General features: G+C 37.2%; 1 protein-coding gene across 1 annotated transcript in view; it reads left to right on the top strand.

Annotated features, from left to right (window-relative positions):
- Positions 1-22291, top strand: part of NFATC3 (nuclear factor of activated T-cells, cytoplasmic, calcineurin-dependent 3) — a gene marked incomplete at its 5' end in the record, with an annotated part of 55599 nt that overhangs the window by 5726 nt on the left and 27582 nt on the right. Inside the window, one exon of the mRNA XM_009581357.1 lies at positions 6861-7023. Within this exon, the coding sequence (XP_009579652.1) occupies positions 6861-7023 (163 nt within the window). The remainder of the gene's footprint in view (positions 1-6860; positions 7024-22291) is intronic.

Below are 22291 nucleotides of genomic sequence, written 5' to 3'. Positions count from 1 at the left end.
GAACCGTACATGGTTCAAATTCACTTTCTTATTTAGATAGCTTATGTCAGTATAGGTTTTAAATAGTCTACCAGAGAAAGCGTTTCTTGCTAGAGCCTATTCATATTCAAATACCTAAATTTGATCCGCTTGCTCACACTGAGGCACCATTTGAAAGGGGCTGGTATGCTCACATGAATTATCTTAAGTGTATTCTTAAGTCTTTGAAACTTTGTGAAATTTCTATTTAGTAGGTATTTAGTAAATATATATGAAACCGTGTAATATTGGGAAGTTCTTCAAGACTGATCCTTTTTATTAAAATTTTCTTGTTTAGATTCCAGTCAGCCTCCTTGAGTACAAAGCTGCTGTATTAGAAAGATGAGTAGCAAACAGTATTTTGAAGTGATATGTATACTTGTTTTACAGAAATTAATGTTCTCAGTTACAATGTATATAGCTCTTCTGTGTCTGATCCATCTCCCCCGAAACAGGTTCACAGTTGTAAGATTTCCAGAAAGTGCAAAAAAAAAAATTAGAAAGTCTGTTCTACAATACTTTTTTAAAACTTCATCAAGGAGTATAAAAAGAATATAGGGGTGACCCAGAAACCTCTACTGAGCAAACAATATAGTATGATATAATATAATACTTTTGGCAACGACTTGTCACTAAAAGTACGGTTCATAAGAGATCAGCAACATTTATGGTGTTAACAGTCGTGGTTACAGTGTTCTGGAGTTAAAAACCATCACAGAGATGGCCAGCACTGATGTAGGTAACATGGGGCATTTTGTTAGAAGAGTGGTCAATGATGATGCAATTGAAAATGGTGGGGGTTGTGTTATTTTTGCTTTTAGGTTTGTTGTTTTGTTTTCTTTTGCTTTAAACTTATGACTTTTAACATGAATGGCTAGTGGAACAGTAATTTTTAGGTTCTGTAAAGTAGATCTTGAGAATCTAATTTGTATCTCAAGCAAATAGGCACTTTGTAGGGTAGTGAACTTAATGAGTCATTCGTTTTTTCTTTCTTTCTTTAACCCCTGAAGTATTTGATGGGAACAGATGGTGGGTTGGTGTCTGGTGGATAACCAGGCAATATTCATTAATGGGCAAAAATCTTGAAATACAACCGAGTTTCTTTTACTGTATCTTCCCTCATGGAATTCTTAGAGACTTATATATTGATTTAAAAACCACTATATAAACTGATGTTTGTCTTTGGACTGCTGTGTCACAAATTTAATGTAGAGCACTGAGAAGTGATGGGATATCAAGTAGTTTTTTTGTTCCAGTGGTGATGAACAAACAGGCTTTGATAGATGTATTTACAGTTCAGGAATCTCTGTAGTGATGGATACTTAATGGCAACTTGAGAGTATTTTACCTGCAGTTATCTGGCAGTTACCGCTGGAAACTAGGATTGCTGACAATGTTGCTTACTCTCTCAGAAAAAAATAGTTTATGTGTAGTGGTAGATGGCCAAATGCTTGGAAAAGTTGCTTCTTTTGTCTGAATCCTTCTCTTGAGTAGAGAGGAACAGAATTATGTTCTGTTTTTAACGTAACTATTGGGACTTTGGTCTTAATTTTAAGAAGAATAAATCTTTCCATGTGAGTGAACTATAGGCAAACTTACTGCGCTAAGTGGTTATCATCTTATTTTGATAACACCAGCTATGCTACATTAGCAAAACTTTAAAGTGAAAATATTTGCAAATTGCTGACTTTGAAGATAAGGACACACTTAAGTGAGACAAGCAAGAGAACTTTGAACCTCTTAGATTTTTTTAATAAGCTAGACTGTTGCTGTAATGTTCACACACCATTAATGAATCCAGAGAAGTTCAGGTAGTCTTTAGTATGGGACCTTTGTGCTGTACATGTGATTCAGCTGTCTACTTTGTTCTGAAATGAGAGAGTATAGATTTTACTTGGCAGTGTACTGTATCAATACTCTGAAAGCATAGTTCACTGTTCTACTACTAGCAGACCTACAGTTATATTTTGAATGTAAACAATATTTTAAAAGTCTGTTGATAAGCCACTGTGGCAACTGGAATGGCCCCAGAACTCCAAAATTACTCCACCAGAGGAAAATGTTGCTTTGTTCTAGGTAGTGAAGAGAAACCACAGCCGTATTTTGGCTCTACAAGCATTCTGGAAAAGGACAGTAATACTGGATCATAGTTACGATTGGAGATTCTTGAGGGTTTGCTGTGTTGCAACATTGACTTGTCACAGGACACGCTGTTGATTAATCTCTGCAAAAACTTGGGATGCGGAAAAGATGTGGAATATCCATTGTATGGTCAGTGAGTTTTTTCCCACAGTGGCAGATTTTGATGTGTTGGGAGGAGCCATAAGTGGAAAATGTTATTTTTGTTGCAACTAAGAAATAATAAAAAAAAACATTTTAGGAGATCTGTGAATCTCAACCAACGAAGGAAATAGGAACTTTCACAAGCATCTTGAGATCCTAGTGGATATCTTTAAAAGGTTATTACTAGAATTAGTGACAACAAAGAGGCAGGAACATTTCATACAGTGGCTAAAATGAATTCTTTATCAGTTCCACCTGTGTTCAAAAACTTTCTAAGGAAGGAGTCCAGGAGAGCATTAGACTAAAACTGAGCTAATTTCACATGTGCTTCAGCTGAGGTACCAGCGTTAGCAGTTTGTCTGCACAGAGCCCCAGATATTTGTCCAATGAATTACCCAAGAAGAGTGCTACAAATGGAAGGTAACTTCTAAGTTTTTAACTGGATTATTTTTAGTGGCTCTCATAAGCTTTGTTCTTCCTTCTGTCCCACATGTACTTCTATGGGGTCACAGCCAAATGCAAACAAGCAGTCTTGTTTCTGGGGTTTGTTTCTTCCTGTGCGAGAGAGGCATAGTCAGTGATAAAATTATCACCTGAGTGATAATTTTAAATGCAGTGGCTTCTGCTGAGGATGCTACTGAGGGGTTCCTTTTTTACTTCTGAGTTTCCTTTAATACCTGCTGTTCTCTGAAGCCTTTAATCTTGATGTGATAGGAGTATGAGCTTTTGGAGGCTTGCATTAATCAGATTATAAAACTCTCTTGGTATTACTGGAAGAACATTTGTAGATTTACAGATTGGTGCTGTTTCAACAACATGCTAAGATTTGATTTAATGAAAGTTTTGGAATGACTGTCACTCACTATTTCTGTTTCCTGACGTGATTTGGTGCTTTACTAGTAGGTTACTGCATTGTTAATAAGGTTTTTTACTCATTTAAAGAAAAAAAATTAGAGAAACTTCTGTAAAAGAGTAAGTCACAAGCTGTTGTAACAGTAATTTGGTGATGAAGTGAGTAGAATTTTGTATGAAACGTGTGGAAATGTCTACAAATGTGTTCCTCCTCCATCAAGTCTGAAAAGTGAGGGGTTTTAAATAGCAAAGATTCCTATTTCTTGTAATCTTTTGATCTGAAATGACTTGAAAAAACCCCACAGTGAGCAGCTGATCTGGATTCTGGGTTCTGAATGCAAAGTTAGGTGGCTGTATCAATAATGAAAATGCTGTTGTGCTGTGTGTAAGCTGAGGGAGACAGAAATCTTTTTGTAACACCGGATTTTTGCTCATTTCTGAAGCAGCTGAGCTGCTTATTCTTAAACATGTTCCAGGTATTTTAAGAGTAATGCAGCACTAAATTTTGAACTTACGTAAGTTCCGAACTATCAGGGATCATTGGAGTTCAATGCACAGTTTACAACTGATAAAGTAACGGTGGTGAGTTAAAAGTCTAACAGTTTTACTACTGATCCTCACCTAACAGTGTAGACTGAGCAATATTTTCTTGAGAACAGATCCTTAAATGCAGCAAAGCTAGCAGCTTTAGACTTACTTTCCCATATGCAACATCTGGTACAAAAGTAGCATCGCTTCATATTGAAAAGTGTTCAAAATTTATGCAAACTTGTTACCTCTTGCCCCCCAAACACTGACAGGATTCTTCTGTTTTGATACTGATTTTTACATAGTGTAAAAAAAACCCAAGAGTTTGTAGACTGTATTCTGAGATTTTTTTCATTTATTTAGCGTCCAAGCTTGTGAGTTCATGTGACTTTCAGAAGGTGACAGTGCTGGTTAGGAAGTTCCCACTCTGCCTTTCTCCCACTAGTTCTGTTTGAAGAAGCTGTATAGACAACTGGGGCTCTGGTAAATTAATAGGATTCAAAAATTTACCTTCCAAAATGAAATAAAGTTAGATCACTGATCCAATTTAAAGTTTTATCTCTACAGCATTTGTCTCAAAAAAAGTGAAAGGGTGATGTGGAAGCAGAAATACATTAAACTGATATCCTCACAGGGCAGAAAGATGCATGACAGTGTATCCTAAAACTTTTTAAGATTCCACTGCTCCTGAGAAGTTGAGGATGATGGAGACAGCAAGAAAGATACTCAGGGAGAAACAACCATTTTGATATCCAATGTCAAACTCCAAAGGGAAGCAGCTGTAACTCTCTAGCCTGCTACATCTAGAAAACATCAGTTTGATGCAGCACAGCCTCAAAGGCTATGTAATTTATTTGGAAAACTGTGTTTTGAAAGCTTTCCAATTTTTTGATGTTTGGGCATCTGCACATGCGTTGTGTGCTTGCTTGCTCTCTCATGCTGATATTTTCTATTTGTTTTCAAAGAATGACAAAATCTTGAGACTTGGTTATTTTCCTGTCTCCAGTTTGTTCTAGTATTCCAAATATTTTTTCAGGAGATAATGGGAGCTGATACAGCTTGTGCCACATTTTTATTAGTTAATTGCAGAAGGAGTAAACCTCTCCGAGAGGCTGTATGGAGGGTGGTCACAAGCAACAAATACTTTTTTATTGACTGAGTTTATTATTACACTTTCAGTAATACCTCCCAGTAATTGGTATATAGTCTGCAGTGTGCGTGTTATACCAAGTTCTCTTAGGGACCATATCTGTCCGCTGTGTATACCAACTATTTTGACATAGAATATTTGGTTATATGGGGGGAAAAGGTTTCCAGGAATACTAAAGAAAAATTTCTCGCATGCTACATTTCTTTTTAAACTCTTTTTAGTATCTTCTAATCCTGACGTTTTCTTTCCTTTTTCAGACTGAAGACTTGAGTCCTCTTCTCCTTCAATAGCTATAAAAGTGAATGGCAAGGTCTAGTTGATAGCCAATAGTAGCGTTTAGGCAGTACGTCTTGGCCTGTGGTAAGTATCTGGAAGGATTGGGCTTATACTGCATTCCTGTCAGTTTCCTCTTTTATTGTGGACGTCACTAGTCCTCTCCTACCCAGTAAATACTATTGCTGTGGAAGGACCAGTCATCAGACCTCCTTACTGGGAGAAGAAGAGTCTTTGCTGTACACTGAATGCTTGTGGAGATGATCTATTGCTCACATTTCTTCCTTTCAGTAAGAAGAAAGGGAAATACTCTTGTTCCTCCCATTGCACTCAGAAGGGTGCTTCAGGAGATAAGGCTCATATTATAATGTTAGCTCTCTCCTGAAGTGCACAGTAGAGGTACTGCATGGAGCAGCAGGTCAACAGGCTCGTAGGTTGTTCTCCTGTAGGAGGAGGCCAGCCAGTGGTGCCATTTCTTCTCCCGCTTTTCCATGCTTAGTGACAATGGGTTTTGTAGTAAAAGGTAGATGTATGGTGCTGCAGGCTGAGCCCAAGTCCGTCCAGATACTTGCTAAAGACAGAGCTTTCTTTTCTTCTTTGTTCAGTCCAAACGTTGTCGTCGTTCTCAACTGTGGATGTTTCATACGTCTTAGCTAAATTCTCTAGAAGGTATAATTTATCTTTCTTGGACCTGTGGCTATTCATGTTTGTGGAAATTTGCATGGCTTTGGATTGGTGGTGGGTTTTTTTCCTGATTTCCTGTGAAGCAGAAAGAAATGGAATTGAGCTTTCTCAGATGACGATACAAACCAATGTTTATCCATCTCTTTAAAACCTAATTTGCTTCCCTGTTGGTCAGAATAAGGTAGTACAAAACTACTTTAACGGAAGCTTATTTTTATTGTAAATGTTCTTGTTTAGTACACAGTGCTATAAACATTCACTTTTAAATGTTCATAAATTAATTTGCTCTACCAGGTAATTACTGACTTGAATCTGACTGTTCATCTTAGAAAATCATAAGTCTATAAATCTATGCAGGTAAACGGGTAGGTATGAAAACATTGGTGATATCATGTGGCTTATTTCCCTTTGAGGTTCTTCCATATTACTTCTGTTACGGCATTTTGTTCTCCTTCCCTGGAGTGTTTCGCTACTGTATGTAAGGGTATATATAATCTGTGGATAAGCTAAGCATGTACTTTAGGTGTCTTTATTGCAGTAAGTCTTTATGCTTAGATAGGACTACTAGCTTTAAAATTTTGGATCATCATGTAGTGTTCATTTTTAATGACAGTTAACAAAGTGCAGTGCTTACCAATCTTAGAAAAACAAAAAGAACAAGCTGGAAGATAACAGATTGAACTTAGACTGTTCCCTCTAAACAACATTTGAACTTGCTTGCTGATATACTTGAGGGTAAAAAATTAATATAAAGGCATTATAGAGTAGCACTGGTAATGTGGGGTGGGGGGGGTGTGTGTGTGTCATACAGTACCTTTCTTTTAATCAGGTATTGGAAGGAAGAAATTCCACTTGTAACAACCCAAAAGAAATACTTAATTGAAGATTTTAATGCACCAGCAAAATTTTTGAATTTTCAAGTAACAGTTTTAGGCTAATAGCTATTCCTATTTGGTCATAATTTGTTAGAAAAGCGACATCATTATCTGTATTTTACAGTGAAGTTTCTTTCTTTGTACTGTGGCCAAATGGCATAGTTCATTTAACCATAGTGCGCTCGTCTTGATTGCAGCACATCTTCACTGCCACCGCTCGACTGGCCTTTACCGAGTCATTATGGGCAGTGTGAACTGAAAATAGAAGTCCAGCCTAAAACTCATCACAGAGCTCACTATGAAACAGAAGGAAGCAGAGGAGCAGTAAAAGCATCTACTGGAGGACACCCTGTAGTAAAGGTAGGAAGTCTGGCTTTCTTGAGTAGCAGATAATTTTTTAACTACAATTATTGGTATTTACGATGCTGTGAATTGTTACCTTGTGTGAAGCTTACAGTCCTTCCTGGGTAAGGTTTTCTCCCTTAAATGTAACTTGTTCAATACAAAAGTTAGTTTGAGATGTTTAAAAACTTACAGTTTGCTACAGTTACAGTGCATGTCACAATTTTATGCTGTATGCAGTTTTATGCTTGTGAATGGATTCACAGTGCAATAGTGTATTACTTAACATATTCAACATGAGCTTTAAGGAGGAAGGAGTGTGCATGGGGGCAGGTAAGAAAAGTCATGGTAATAGATTAGTTGGAGCTATACTGAGTATGATGTAGCTTCATTGAATTGGAAATCATCTTTCTTTTGGTGTTGAGACAGCTTCTGAACACTATAAATGCCTCTTGTTCATGTTTTTGTTATTTCTCTGAAATGGTACCCATAAATTCTGTTAACTTTCACTTAAATGTTTGGAGTAAATTAAACTTGACTCTTCTCTTTCTTCAGCATGAACCAAAGGTTATTACTCACAGTTTATTGGTAGCTATCTCCTTAAAAAGTAAGGCATCACCTAGTTTCATTAGATTTGGAGTGGTTATCTGTAAGGGCAAGTAAGGTTTGTTTCTTCCTTTCTTTTTATGATACCATTTCCATTGTCTTAATAGAATCGTGCAAGCTTTATTGTCTCTTAGAACAGTTTTGATCAGTTTCAAGAAAATGCAGTAGTGCAGGCAACGGTCCTCATCTGGCTAGCAAGGGTGGTGATATACTGACTTTTGATAACTGGTACCTGCCATTAATAGTTGCTTTGGCTGCGTTCTTTCACTGATGTTAAATACTCCAAATGCTAATGGCATCTAAAGCCTATAATTCCAGGCCAGGTTAAAATAAAATTTAACTGTTCATTTATAAGTCAAGTCAGACAACAATTATAAAATCTTTATAAGACAAATGGTGGGGGGGGCGGATTTAATCTGGTTACATTAAGCAGGGTTTGTCTTTTCCCCCAAATCCAGGATATTTACTGTTCTTTTCCAGCAAAATGGCAGTCAGGGTTTCAGTCCTTAGTCTTTCACTATAGCAGTCTATATGTTAAAAATGTATTTGATATATTTATCCTATTCCAATAGGTGGAAGTAACTCATTACTATTTGGGACCAGATGCAAAGTGCTGATAGGATTCACATAATCAGTCCCCATTCTCTTTCTCCTACTCATACTGTAGTATAAACATGTTATTGCTTTTTCCCCTTATAGTTTATTCCTCCTCTCTGGCAAGCGAATTCTGTCATGCTTTGTAATTACATCAGTTTTGGAACAGCTGTAATGTTATACCCACATAAGTAAAGATGTACCAGCAGAATTTAAATGTCTTGGACTATCTGCTCCTTTTCCTTGCCTAAGCAATCTCCTCCCTCCAAGCTCTTCATCTGATGAAGTTCTTCTCTCAACCTGACTCCTAGTCATATTCTTTGGGCTATTATTTATCAGACTCTGTTTCTTCTCTGATGGCTTACCTTGAACTTTTTCATTCCTTCTTTTTTCCTCTTAAGGCTTGGTATCTTTCCTTTCTCTTCCTCCAAAAAAGGGCTGGTTATCTTCATCCTGTCTTCTTCCTTAAGTGTCTTTCCTTATCCTTCCATTTCCATTCTTAATCTGAGCTCTTCATCCAACTTTCATGTTATCTCCAAAGTTGCTCTATGTTTTCCTTCTCATCACAATACCATGGCCTAACCAGCTCCAACTTTCTCCTATTGTCAGACCTACTAGATGTCTTAGCACAGTAGAGGTACGGGTCAGGTGCTTATCGGGGAAGTCTATGCTGCAAACTAAATTGAGGATGCCTGAACTAGGCTGGAATCTGAAAGTCAGCCGGGCACATTTCTTCATGTGGAGCATTGTGTTGCTTTAGTCAGTGGAGAACAAGTAAACACAACTTTCACATGCCAAGGTGCTGGCACTGGAATTTAACACATCGTTAATGAGGACAGAAACTTGAGAGATGTTAGCTGACAAAATAAGTCTCTGCTGAGCTTTTGCAAACTGCATTCAATTTTTTTTTTTGCCCTGGGTGCTTGTGTCTTGCACTAATACTTGCATCAAAGGAACTTGTTTTGTTGATTTTTACAAGATTTGACAAATATATGTAGGCTTTCTTTTGCTTACAGAACTAGATGCTTCTAAGCTGCAGTACTAGATGCAAGTTAGAAAAACCAGATCTGTAAGCTATGTGACTTACACCAATGATTTTAAAAGCTATTTATTTGCGTTAGAATTGTGAAATACCTTGCTATGACAAGAATGCTGTTTTAAAAATGGGGATAGTATTTATGTGTCTGACAGTCTTATGCTTAAACACATGGGTTGTACTATGCCTCTCTAAATTAAAATGAATACAAATGCAAATCAATATTCTATTTTGCAATTTGGTCTCTTCCAGCTGGATTAGAAATTAATTGTTGTGCTTGATGGGAGAGAGGAAGTTGTTATGAAACAAAACATTGATTTGTGTTAACTTTTTACTCGCTGCTGGGAAAAACAGTATGCTAAGGGCCAAGTTTAGTGAAAGGTAAATACTAAATAGCTGTGAGCAGATGAAAATTACTTTATTTAAAAACAAAAGTGAAATCTTTTCCAGCACTTCTGGAAGCTTGTTATGCAAATCCAGTTCACAATATGCATTACTGTTTGTTTCTGACTTAACTTTTCTTTTTGGTGCTCTTAGCTTTACACCAGTCACTCCCATGTGTGTGATCATTGCAATATAGCACTCAGCATTTTCTTGTGTGAAATAACTGTGTGTTAACCAGCGTCAGAGACGAGAAAGGTTGTGGGTGAATAGAATAGAATATTTCAGTGGGAAGGGACCTACAACATTCATCAAGTCCGACTGCCATGTCTTTGGGTGCCCGAAGGCCTGTGTGCTTTTGCTTGCTACACAATTTGTTTTGCTCTTGAACATTATTTTATAGAAAGCTAGAGTACTTAATTTCCGAACTGTGAAACCTCTGTAGTTCTGCATGTGCAACTGATGTATTATTTAAAATAAGGATTTTAAGACAGTACATAGCTTCAAGCCATTAATCTATTAGTGCATGTCATTAACCTATTACTAATACTGTACCATACCTGTTGCTAGGAGACTAAGCTTCTGACAAATTTGGCATCATCTGTTGTGAGTACGTTTAATCAGCTTATTTCCAAATGCAAGGAAATTAAATGAGTGGAGCATCATGCTTTGCTTTGTAAGTCCATTGACTTTATGGAAGCAAATTCTGTAATGAAATTCTCTTGTTTTCAGCTTTTTTTAATGCAAAATGTTCTAAATAGCAGATACCTGTCCTTTTAATCTCTACTTTCTTGGGAGTGTGTTCAAGCTAATCCATGCCATCTGGAACAGTTTATTTTACCTTGGTAGAGAATCTGCAAGGTAACGCTGACAGTTCTCACAGGGAAGGAATAAATAACTTGGCAGAATGGTTAGCAAGAAGAAAGGTGGCATGTTGAACTTTTATCATCCAAATTATGTGGAAATTTTGTACTGCATTGTCAGAAGACATAGAAAGCCTCTGAGCACCGTCTACCTTTACCATTCTAATTCAATAGGTTAGGGTACTTACTTTACCCATCTGCGAAGCCTTTTAAACAAATAGCTGCCACATTTCATCTGACTCTAAATGAATGACCATCATTGCTTGAAATTCCCACCCTTCCCATAGGTCAAATTATACATAATAAAAATAATGTTTACACTTAAAATTTGCTAGAATGAGATTTTACCGTTATCTCAGATGGTTAGGGTTCTTCATGGGACTTCACTTGGATAATGCTTATGATCAAAAATACATAAGCATTTTAGAGCAGGTGGGCACATGATAAGGATCTCTTGGGGACTTTTTTCTTTTTAAATTATTTTAGCTTTCTGATCTAAAATTACTTTTTTCTTTTTAAAACAAACAAACTTGTTTTGTATACTGTGTTCCTGCTGTTCATATCAACTTCTGCAGTTTTCTGAGTTTTCTTTAGTATTTTAAATTTAATGATATCTTTTGGTAGTAAATTCCATAAGCTGTGTTGTGCTCAACAAGAAGTATTTCCTTTTCATCTTTTGTCCTGTTACTAGTGAAGAAGGTGATCTACATGATATTCTTCTTGATAACCATACAATGTGACGTACTGAGGGACTGCTGAGCTAGCAGCAGCTACTTGTTACCACTGTTCCGTATGCAAGAAGCAGTATCTGTTCTGTGGCCATTTACCACAGTGGACATCGGCTCTAGACGTGAACTATGATAAGGGTAATTTATTCTAAAAATACATGAGGACGTATCTGCAACAGACAGTGTATAGAATCCACTTGTGCCCCATGCATGCAAGACAAATTTGGGACAGTGGTAGCTTTTAAGAATTTTCCTATACCAGAAGTGTCTTTTTGCCATACTACGAGGGGTTTAAGGATAGAATCATTCATGAATTCCTCTGCCGTAAGCAAAATTCTTACTGTAGTTGATGCTGCAGTAACAGAGGAGGGGAAGCATCGTGTAATCCATATGGCCAGCTCAGCACTATTACAGCTGAAGAAAGGTGTAAGATCAAAAATCTTACAAAAAAAACTAGTTTATTTGAATGGTTATACACTTCTAGTCACTGACAAGCGAACAGTAACCTCCTGTGTGAGGTTTAATGGAGACCTGTGAAAGAGGGACTGAATGTCAGCTTTGTTTAAAGTGATTGCAGAGCTTGAAGTTATGACTGAAAAGCTGCAATGGAAGAAAAAGTAAACTAATTGAGCTAAAGTAAACTAATTTTGAACTACTTTGAAAATTCTGAAACGGGAACGTGTCCTCAAAAAGCCTGTCAAACTCTGCCTGACTTCTGGTGGAAGAACTTATAACCTACAAGAAAGGATCTAACCGAGCCATGTCAGAGATGATCCGATAAAAATAAATGAATGAAGGGTTGTCTAAATGAGCGTATGTGTCCTGGCCTCTAATTCTGTGGCTGTTGACTTTTTGCAGGTGTTCTGTGTGGCCAATTCATGTAACCATTTGAATAACAGGTATAATATCAGAGTTCACCCCATTCTCTAAGCCCAATAAAGAGCACGCTTTTTCTGTGTTTCATGACCCTGCCCATTCTTCCTGCCTTTTACTTTTCAATTTTTATTTTTGTCTTGAATTCTTCCCTATTTTGTACATCACCAGAAGGCAGGCTGTATCCCAGCTCTAATTGCCTATTGTTGTTTGGTGATAACAACCCGCAAATAAATCTAGAAGGCAGAAGGTAAGTCTCAGCCTGTGTGAACCATGTAGTGGGCTGTGGTGGGAAAACCATTGATCTTTGGATGAGATTCTAAAAATACGTGTCTTTCAAGAACTGTTCGACTATATAGGCATCTCCTGCTCCAGAATTCCCAAAATAGATAGTAAAAGCCACATTGATGCATCTGCTGTATGTTTGAATACTCAAACTAGAAAATGCAGTAATTAATGTGAAAAACATTGAAAATGGCACACTGGACGACACAGTCGTCTGCTTTTTGTATCATATGTTTACTAAAATGTGGAAGAGTAGTCACTTTTTTCCAAAGTAAAACCAATTTATGTCTCTTTTTCTATAGGTTATGTGGGAATATTTCTATCCTGGAAATGCTTGTCCAAAAACTGTCCATAGCATAATTTGGCATTGGGAGTTGGTATTTCGGGATTAGCACATTTTTTCAAGAGTGTAGAGCAAACTGCAGATGGATAGCGTATTGTGATGGCTAGTTAGACGTGACTGGCAGTTCTGCGCTGTGTGAAGTTGTGCTATTAGACTAACACTATTTTAGCTATGAATTGATCTCCTTTTTTGGGTAGCGTAGAATGGGACAGGACTCTGAGCTAAAACACTCTTCAAAATATGCCTGAAATTAGTATTTATAACACTTGCAGACTTCCTGTCTGCAAGCAGTGAGTGCGTAAGAGTGCGAGATTTCAGAAATAGAAATTTTTTAAACCTTGAAGGATATTCTGTACGTTGTGTAAACGTACGGTATCATGACCAGTAATGCACTGATATTTGCAATTACTTGTTTGCTTTTAGTCCTTTGCAGGACCCGTTTGTCTTTGTGATGACCTTTAAAATGTTTTTAAAATTGGACTTGTGCCACTGTCTAATAGTTTATTTAAGTTTGTTCCTTTTATATCTCACTATTTTTTTCAGAATTGCAAAGGTCTGTACTATTTTAAAGTCTTCAAGTCAGTCTATTTGATAAGTTTATTTAGCAAAAGAGGAAGGAGGATGCTTTTTTGATGCGCATGCTTTTCCTTCTCGCTTGATGGAAAGGTACATCAACTAATCAAGTGATAGAAAATAGTACTGCACTTCAGGAAGGGGACATAGATGTTGTTTTGGTTTAACATATTTAATTTTAAAATCATAAATGGAACTTTTTGTAACATTACAACCTTTGCAGAATCAGAATGAAATAAACAAAAAAAAATCCCATGTGCTGTTAAGACTTTCTGAGCCAGTGGTTGGCGTATTGCCAAATAGACCTGAATGGAGTTCTCTTCCATGAATTTCTCCAGTTTCTTTTAAACAGTCCATTGAAGATTATAGGTCAGCTCTCATCGCACCTCTGCAAGGCCCCAAGAGATGACTGTGGTCAGTCGAACTTACTTTCAATAACTTCCCTGAACTCTAATTTCTTGGTTTTATATATATGGTTTGTTTCCAGCTTTTCAAAATGCAATTGTAAATTCATGATGAATTGTACCACTGGTGTTAGTCATGGTGTGTCTTTTGTTTCAAATAAGTTCATTTTCATGCCTTTGGATCTTTGTCATCCCCTGTTTTTATTCCCACGTCATTGTTAATAGGTGTGCTGTTCAGCTTGGCAGAGTTAGGCCTTCAGCTTTTAAACCAGCAGTCTTTACAGTTCTTTAGGAAGGTAGCTGCGCAGGACTCAAAAGAGAAATTCTTGTGGAGAAATATCTGAAGAAAAAGGTTTGGTTCTCCAAAGCCATGCACCGGTGCCTCTTTGATATTGCTGTCCAAAAGATTCCAAGCTTGTGGGTCACACCTCCGTTGTCTCAGAGGGCAAAATATTTCAAAGGCATAGTTTGCTTTTTTCCTTTAAATGAAATTTTTTTTTTAAAAAAAATTATTTTACTTTAGAAGCCTTTTTTCCTTTAAATGAAATTTTTTTTTTTTAAAAAAATTATTTTACTTTAGAAGTGGACTAAAATTTAATCAGTGAAAGTTCTTTTCCTTTAGGATTGCCTAGATTTCATGGTGAATTATACCATATCTTTATTCATACAGTCTTCCAAAGTAGAAGTAAAAACACCTGATTCAAGAGAACAGCTTTATCTTTCCTTTCACCTCCACGTAATGGGGCCTTCATTCTCCTCTTTTGCCTTCCTTACCTTACACCCTTAACTTTGGGGGCTGTTCTAAGGAATACAGAGGTCATTGAAACACATCCAGCTGCCATGAGACTATCAAGGACGACATAACTAGTTACAACATGCTTTTTTCATATCAAGGTGTTGAAAAGCCCAGGAAATCTCCATCTGAAGTAAATGCTTAGTAAGTGCTTATAGTTCTTTACACAGCCGTGTATTTCCTTCCCCATTCTTCATGTTTGAACTGAGGATTTTTGTATGGATACTGGTGCATTTGGTGGAGCTGGAGTTGTTAATCGAGTCTTTAGTTCACTGAAGTTATCCCAGATTCTTACCCTGACATGTCTTGTATTTCAAGACTATGCCTTATTTTTAGGGAGGCCTATTTGTATGTAAAAGTTTTCTTTCTAATCAGTTTACTTTACCAATCCAGTAATGGCATAAGCAGCGAATTAATTGTGCAAAGGCAAAGGAGCGCTGAAGTGTTGATAGAATCTTCATCTTCAATTAGGAAGCAAAGAAAAGGCACATAAAAGATAAAACATGAGTATTAAACCCCAGTGAAAGTTTGGTTAAACATGGCAATTTCCTAATAAATGCTGGAAAGTTTTGCAGGAAAATTGCTTTTAAAAATACAATCAAATGGGTTTTGGCACTGTCTGAATGTCATTAGTATCATAGTATTGCTTGATTGCTGAGCATAAAACATAGCTAATGAAGTGATTTTTCTAACCTCTGCCCCCCGCCCAAGTTTTAGTTCCCTTTTTTTGCTTTAGTTTTTAGTCTGAAAGAGTAGGCATGTGAAACCCTGACATCACTTCTGGATTCAGTGATGCTATTAGATATTGGGGGTTTTGTAAATAAACAAAGGGGGTTTGGGTTCAGAAAAACAGACTATTGTCTGATAAGTACCTGTTTACTGTGAAGTTCATATTTTCTTTTGGATGTTTTTCTCAAGTCTTGTTACAGGTCTTAAGAAATCACATCTTGTGGATAAATAACATTTACATTTGAATAGAGATTGGTAATACTTGGCCTGCAACAGTAAATGGAAAAACATAGACAGAACCTTCTTAATTTAAAAAAAAGTGGGGAGGGGAGGTAAAACAACTGAATATTAGAGGCTAAAAAAAGTCTTCTTGCAAGCTTGTTGAGTGTTGCGAGCTTTCCTTTAGATCAGAGCATGGAATTGGTGACCTGTGAGCCAGATGTGGCCCCAATATAATCTGCATGTAATCTGGAAAATGCTAACTTCTTTTTTCCAGGTTGAATGCCTCTTGTTTAATGTGACCTGTTTGCTTTCCTCAGCAGGGAAGAGGTTCTCACTACTGCCACAAAATCCCAAGTTTAAATGCTGCTGTCTTCAGTGATCAAATTAACGTATATAGTCTCTAGTGTTACACATTTTTTAAGGATTTTCCGAATGTGCATTAAGAACATTATGAATGTTTTTGTAATATAAAATACAACTTCTTGATGATCCAAAAATTCTCTCATTTACTTACTGTCTTTGTAGTTACTTGGTAAAAATTGTAAACTAAGTATTGCCATGCATGCATGAGTTTACTGTATGCGGTATAGTAATAAGGCTGGAACCGCTTTGGCGTGAAGCTCTTCTGGCTTATCCTGTAGTGACCTTCAGTCTTTAGCCTTCCAGCTTTAGTTTAACTTACGCATGCACTGACCTTTGCTATGGAAACGATATAGAAACACAAAAACAACTTGGCTGAGTTTCCTCGGCAAAGCAGTGGGTGGTGTATCGGTATTCTGTTACAGAGGAGGGTTTCTAGAGGTCAGTAGTGACAGTGCGCAGTAACTTACTAGTTGTCTACACTGTTTGCTACTCCTGGGAAAGTGGTATATCTTGTTTTAAAGTAAAATTATTAACTTTGTTTGTTTGTAGTGTGCAGCTGTAGGGTTGCACATTAATAGAGTAAATGCTGGAAGGTATACTTGAAAATAAGTTACTCTCTTTCTGTAAGTGACCTGTAACTGAATTTTGGGCAGGCTGATATTGTAGCAATTTATTGTAATGCATCTTCATCGTGGTGATTCTGCAGCACTTACCAGTAGGTTGTAAAATGCTGTTAATTTAAATACCTATGGTCTGTAGAGAGACACTATGTTCTTCTCTGTATATATTGTGTATTCTTTATTAAGGTGAACTAAAGGTACAGATACCACGGCTTCATTAGGTATTTGAACAAAACGTAGTATCTGTTCTTTCAAGTTAATTATGAAGGTATTTTCATTGAAGAGCAATTGGCAACTTTTTTTAATTGACTTAAATGTCCGACCTGTTCAACGTACAGAATTGTGCATAAAGCAGATGAGGTAATAAGAAAGCGTCACCCCGCTGTCAATGAAACTAAGAACGATAAACATTTTTTTTGAACGAGAACAAAGCTGTGTTTAAAAGGAATGCATTTTAAACTCCAAAATATGTCATTTTTCCTGATTGGAAGTTGATTTGGGGTAGTAAGTCTCCTCCGTTATTCACAAGACAGGTACTGTGTCAATAACGGCACTTCAGGCTCCAAATACCATCTTTCATTTGGGGGAGGGATGACACCATTCCTAGGAGACGGAAGGTAGTTCAGATTCTGTGATAATTCAGTCTCCAGCGGGGACCAAGTCTGGTGGGCAGAAAGTTCTGCTTTGCTTACTGTGTAAAGCTTTTGTGTAGGGAGAGACATCCAAGGCTTACTCTCACCAGGATGATTCATATAATGGACTTCAGAATACTTTCATACTCTTCAGCAAACTGCTGAATGCACCTGCAGTTAATAAGGTCAGAGTACTTTCAGGTGAATTTACAGAGTAATCCAGTATTGTCCTCTGTTTTCAGGAATGGTATGACATGGGCTGTCTTTAATTGTGTGGTGCTAGGCACAGCGTGTTGGTTTCACTGAAGGCTTTGAATGATTATGTAATAGGAATTACGTGGGATGTGCAGGCATTCTCTCCACAAGCTGTCGGATCGTTTGCTACCTACCCCTTGGCTCACTGGCCCCCACAGACTCTTCTCTTTGATTACAGACACGGTAAACTTTCAGTTTTACTCTTGCAGAATCCATGTTGTGCCTAGAGTTGTCAGCTCACTTATTAGACAAGATTTAAGGAGAAAATGTCAATTCTAAAGCACAAATGTGTATAATAAAGGTTGGGGTTTTCGGTCGGTCGTTTGGGGGGTTTTTTAATCAACATGTGGTTTTTGACAATCATCTCTCCAGCTGCCTCGAAGTTTTAGCTAGTACATAAGGCTGTCTCATTAGCGTCCATAGCCCACTAAGCTTACTGTCTTTTTTGCTGTAAATGTGGCTGTTGGAAACACCAGGACTCTGTGCAACCTGCTCATTGCTTGCTTAAGACTGATACGTTTCCTTTTTACGTGGCCACCGTTACTGTGATCAGGCCCTGAATTACACTCTGTAATGTGGGAGACAGGTTATTCTTTTCTTCCCCACCCGCCAGCTTGCTTAATTGCCACACTTACTTGCACCCATTGGTTATATTTATGGCTTTACATTGTTTTTCTTTTATGCTGTTCTCTTTTTATTTTAGACCTTGAATAAATGCAATGAATCATCCGTAACACAAACTATAAATTTATGAAGTCTCTGCTACCTTGCCAATATGTTACTACTCTGCCTAACCATGTATGTGTATGCCGGTACCTTTAACATGACTTCATTGCAGATCCTTTACAGCAATTCATTTGAGACAAAGCTATAGTGTAAGCATCCAATTGACATAGTTCGGGGGTGGGGGCGCCTTGTTGGTTGGTTTGTTTGTTTGGAAGCCGCTTTACATGAGCGTGGCTTTTAAGTGTGTAAGAAATTTTCAGGGTTTTGTCCTGATGTTATTACAGATCATTTTTAATTGAGATGCCTTATTTATATGTTTCTGTATTATAACATGCATAGGTTTCTTCTAAATTACTATAAATTCTGTATATTCTGTATTGTGTGTTCTGTTGCATTATAATATTTTTCCTTGTCATTTCCTTGAGACATTGGATGTCGTGTTTGTTTTCATTTAATTTAATGCATAAACCAGAAGGAAAGTGACTAAAGGGGGTACTACTGTGTGGGGTCTTGTTGTGGGGTTTTTATTATTTCTTCTGAAGCTGTAGTAACTAACATAGTTTCAAATTTCTACTTTGGTATAGCTAATGTCCTTAGTGATGTGAGACAGTCAACAAGCACACAAGCTTTTATCACAAGCGCCTCATACAGAAAATGCACTTGATGATAACCTATTGATACACAACTAATCTGTTGGTGGGGTGGGCATTTTTGGTCACTTTCCCACCACTTTCCCCTCCCACAACATGCTTTGCAGAAACCAGGCCCTATATGTCTTCCATAGTAGCCTCCCTGGGCAAGCATAGAGGGTGAACTTTGCTCAGGAATAATGGAAGCAAAACTAGTGTCAGACACGGCTTTGAGCAATTCAAATGTAGTATGTGGCCGTAGAGTCTCACAGGCAATACCATTGCAACTGCTGGCACAGGGTATATTTTGCTATGCTAAATTAAGCTCCTGCTCTGTGTAGGCTTCAGCAGAGGGCAGTTTCTCCACTGACTCTAGACAGACCAGCTTAGTTTTATGAGTATCCCTCCCCCTCACCCCTCTTTCTCTCTCTCGTATCACTGGTATCTCTAGAACTGTTGTGTACACGTCCATCGTTAAGGAAGGGGAAGATAGCTTTAATTGGAAATTAGCTTTGTCACAGTGACCCCATTTGGAAGTTATTCAAATTTTTGAATAGGTCTGGCTTGTAATTTATATAATTCCCAGTATTAGAGTGAACACATTTAACGAACGTCACATTTAGGCTGTATTCCATTGTGTTAAGATTTAATTTTAACTCTGAGGAAAATGGATGGTGGAGTCAGTGTTGAGAACTTGGGACAAGATGGCTGCTGTAAGTGCTAAACTAATACATGTCCTTAAATTTTCTTTAAACTCCTAAAATAATTCAGACGCATAGAAAATATGACAATACTCATTTGGTATTTTTAAAAAAAAAAAAAAAAAAAATCTTTTGGATAGATGTTGGAGTCCTGCATCAAGTATAAAAAGGAACTTACACGTTTATGTATTTACATGAGGTAAGAGTCCCTATGCTCCACTATCAACATGACAATAACTAAGAGTAAAGTTTGTTGTGGTCCAGTTGTGTTCCTGTAGTTTACCGGCGACTTCCGACAGATGAAGGGAGAGAACTGTCAGTACACTGATGGTCACAGGAGGTTCTTTGCCTCCACTGCAACTTTTGTAAATGCTTGAATATCATGTTTATTCGCTTGGGAATCAACCCTGGTAATCTAGCCTGTCTCCACTCAGTGGCTGAGGGGTTGGGTTGGTTTGTTGGGGTTTTTTTGATGGATTTAGCTCTGTTTGTACAGAGAACTCCAGGGAGAACAAAAAGATCTTTCTTACATATTTGACAGAACAAAAGCCTGCAAATAATAGACATACATATATAAATGCAAATAAATAAGATTATGTAAGCAATAAGTTAGCAATACATCAATTATAGGACAGGACATATGTGATAAAAGCTGCCATGACTTTTAAAGATTGCTTGGCTTTTTGTGGCAGATATTTTTCCTTCATTATAATGAGGGTCCGAAGGGGTAAGGATTGTTAAACCCATGAGGAGATCTGACTTTTTGATTTAACATTATTAAGTTGGTTTGTTCTGCTTGCCTGTGCATGCATGAATTCTCGATGGTAGCTGGAATCAGGTGGGGAGACAGATGAGAATTCATTGAGTTTAAGGACAGAAACCAGTCTGCTTTAGCGCAACCTCATTTGTAGTCTATGTACAATGCAGTACAAAGGTAGTCTACATTTTATGGTAAAAGTTGAACTGGACTGGCCTCTTAAAGGCATGACAGCTGGGAGATGCTGTACGTATCCCAAGAAAGGTGCAAGGAGATTTGAGGACAACAGAATTCAGAATTCTTTGTCTACAACTATGAAAAGCAGTCTCCTTACTGCAGTAATCGTCCAGAGATCTCCCAGCCCAGAAAACCAGTAACAGCAGTAATTCTGAACTGCTCCTTTCTTTCTTTCCTCTCCATTCACTTAAAAAAAAAAAAAAAAAAAAAAAAAGTAGAATGGACATTGTCTCTGAGAACAATCTCATAATGCTGTGATTGTAACAAGTAATGTATTCGATCTATCGAGCTTTTTTGTCAGCTGCTCAAGATATGTGTGTTGTTGCTCAATAACAGTTACATGCTGTAGCTTGTTTGTAGATTTTTGTCTGCAGTATGTCTCAGGAATTATTTTAGATTGCATGTGTGTGCTGGATACGAAGAGGAGAAGAACAAGCCTCAGTTGTTGTTCTGGGTTTATTTGAGTAAGCTTTTATTTGTCTTAGGTGGTCTAGATTTTGGCTGTTCTGCTTCTCAATCACATTTAACCTCGTTGGACAAATGGGAAGAATAAACTAAAATTAATGAAAGGAAATATGACCGCGCTGTTGTATGTAGATGGATTAATTAATGAGCATTACCTCTTGGACAAAAGCATTCATGTAAGGCTGAAAGCTTTGAGAATGGCTGTATGAAGCTCCAGACTTCTGTCGGAAACCAAATTTCTGTTCTTGATTGAGAAAGCTCTAATAAAAGTGACAACACTGGTAGGTGCTGCCATAGCCGTAACTTGAATATAGAAAACAGGCGTTCATTTGGTGTACATAAAACTTACTGCCAATAGTAGTGCATCAAGATACAAGGAATCTACAGCAGTGCTTCTGATTTCTGGGTGTGGGTGTGCTTTGGGGTTTTGTGCTGCTGACTACTGGCATTAAATTACTCTTGTAAGTAGGTTAAATTGACGTGGTTTTGTTTGTTTTTTAAGTGTTAGTTCTGTAAAGAGCTTGGATAATATTGTTGTGTGACCAAATAACTCTCCCTAGAGACAAAAATATTGACATGACAAAACCACATTAAAGAATGACTGTCTGGCCCTCCCTCCAGTTTGAACATAAGTTGATGTCGAAGTCGATGAAATGTAAATTTGCTACATTGCTTTTTAGAAATTACATAACTTGCAGAATGCATCAATCTGCCAGTTGCAGGAAGGTGAAAAAACTTCATGGATTAAGAGACATATTTTATAGGCTTCGGATTTAAAATTGCAGTGGCTAAAGGAAACTTGCATGTTACTTTTGGTTAAATTTGTTTCCTTAAAACTACTAGCTTTTCCTTTTAGAGTTTGTTGTTTGGTGTTTTGGGGTTTTTTTGATGTTTCAACATGTTTTGTGCCTAGAATTACTACTGTTAGCTCAAGCAACAGGTGGTTTTATGACAACTGAGTGCATTGGTGGTTAGTCTTATATTTAAGAAAACGAAAGGTGCATGAATTAACATTTATCAAACTTTGGTTTTCAAAACATGTTCTTTGCCAAAAATAAACCATACTTGATCTTCTAGCTATGAATTAAATTTTCTTTGTCCTAACGTAATACATTTGCATTCACAAAACCTCTTAAGTTTAATAAAACTCACTATTGCATTCCGTAGTAGAAAAACTAAACTTCAAAATATTTTTAGGATTTCTAGAAACTATGTGTATCTCAGTGAAATTGATAATTTGGCTTTGATTAAAAACAATATCAGAAACGCACCTATAACATAGCATAGCTTGATGTAGAAATTCTGTAGATAAAACGATTCTTTTCTCTTTGAGAGATTAAAAAGTAATAACGATATAAATATATTTTGATATTATTTGTTCTGGTAAATGTTACTGATACTTGTATTGGGGACAGATATCTGTACTCAGTTTTCTGATTTCTGAAGAGGTTGAAGAAGTTTGTAATTAAAT

This window comes from Fulmarus glacialis, unplaced genomic scaffold, assembly GCF_000690835.1.
Source record: "Fulmarus glacialis isolate BGI_N327 unplaced genomic scaffold, ASM69083v1 scaffold43347, whole genome shotgun sequence".
Lineage (NCBI taxonomy): Eukaryota > Metazoa > Chordata > Aves > Procellariiformes > Procellariidae > Fulmarus > Fulmarus glacialis.
This window is presented reverse-complemented; position numbering and strand designations above follow the sequence as displayed.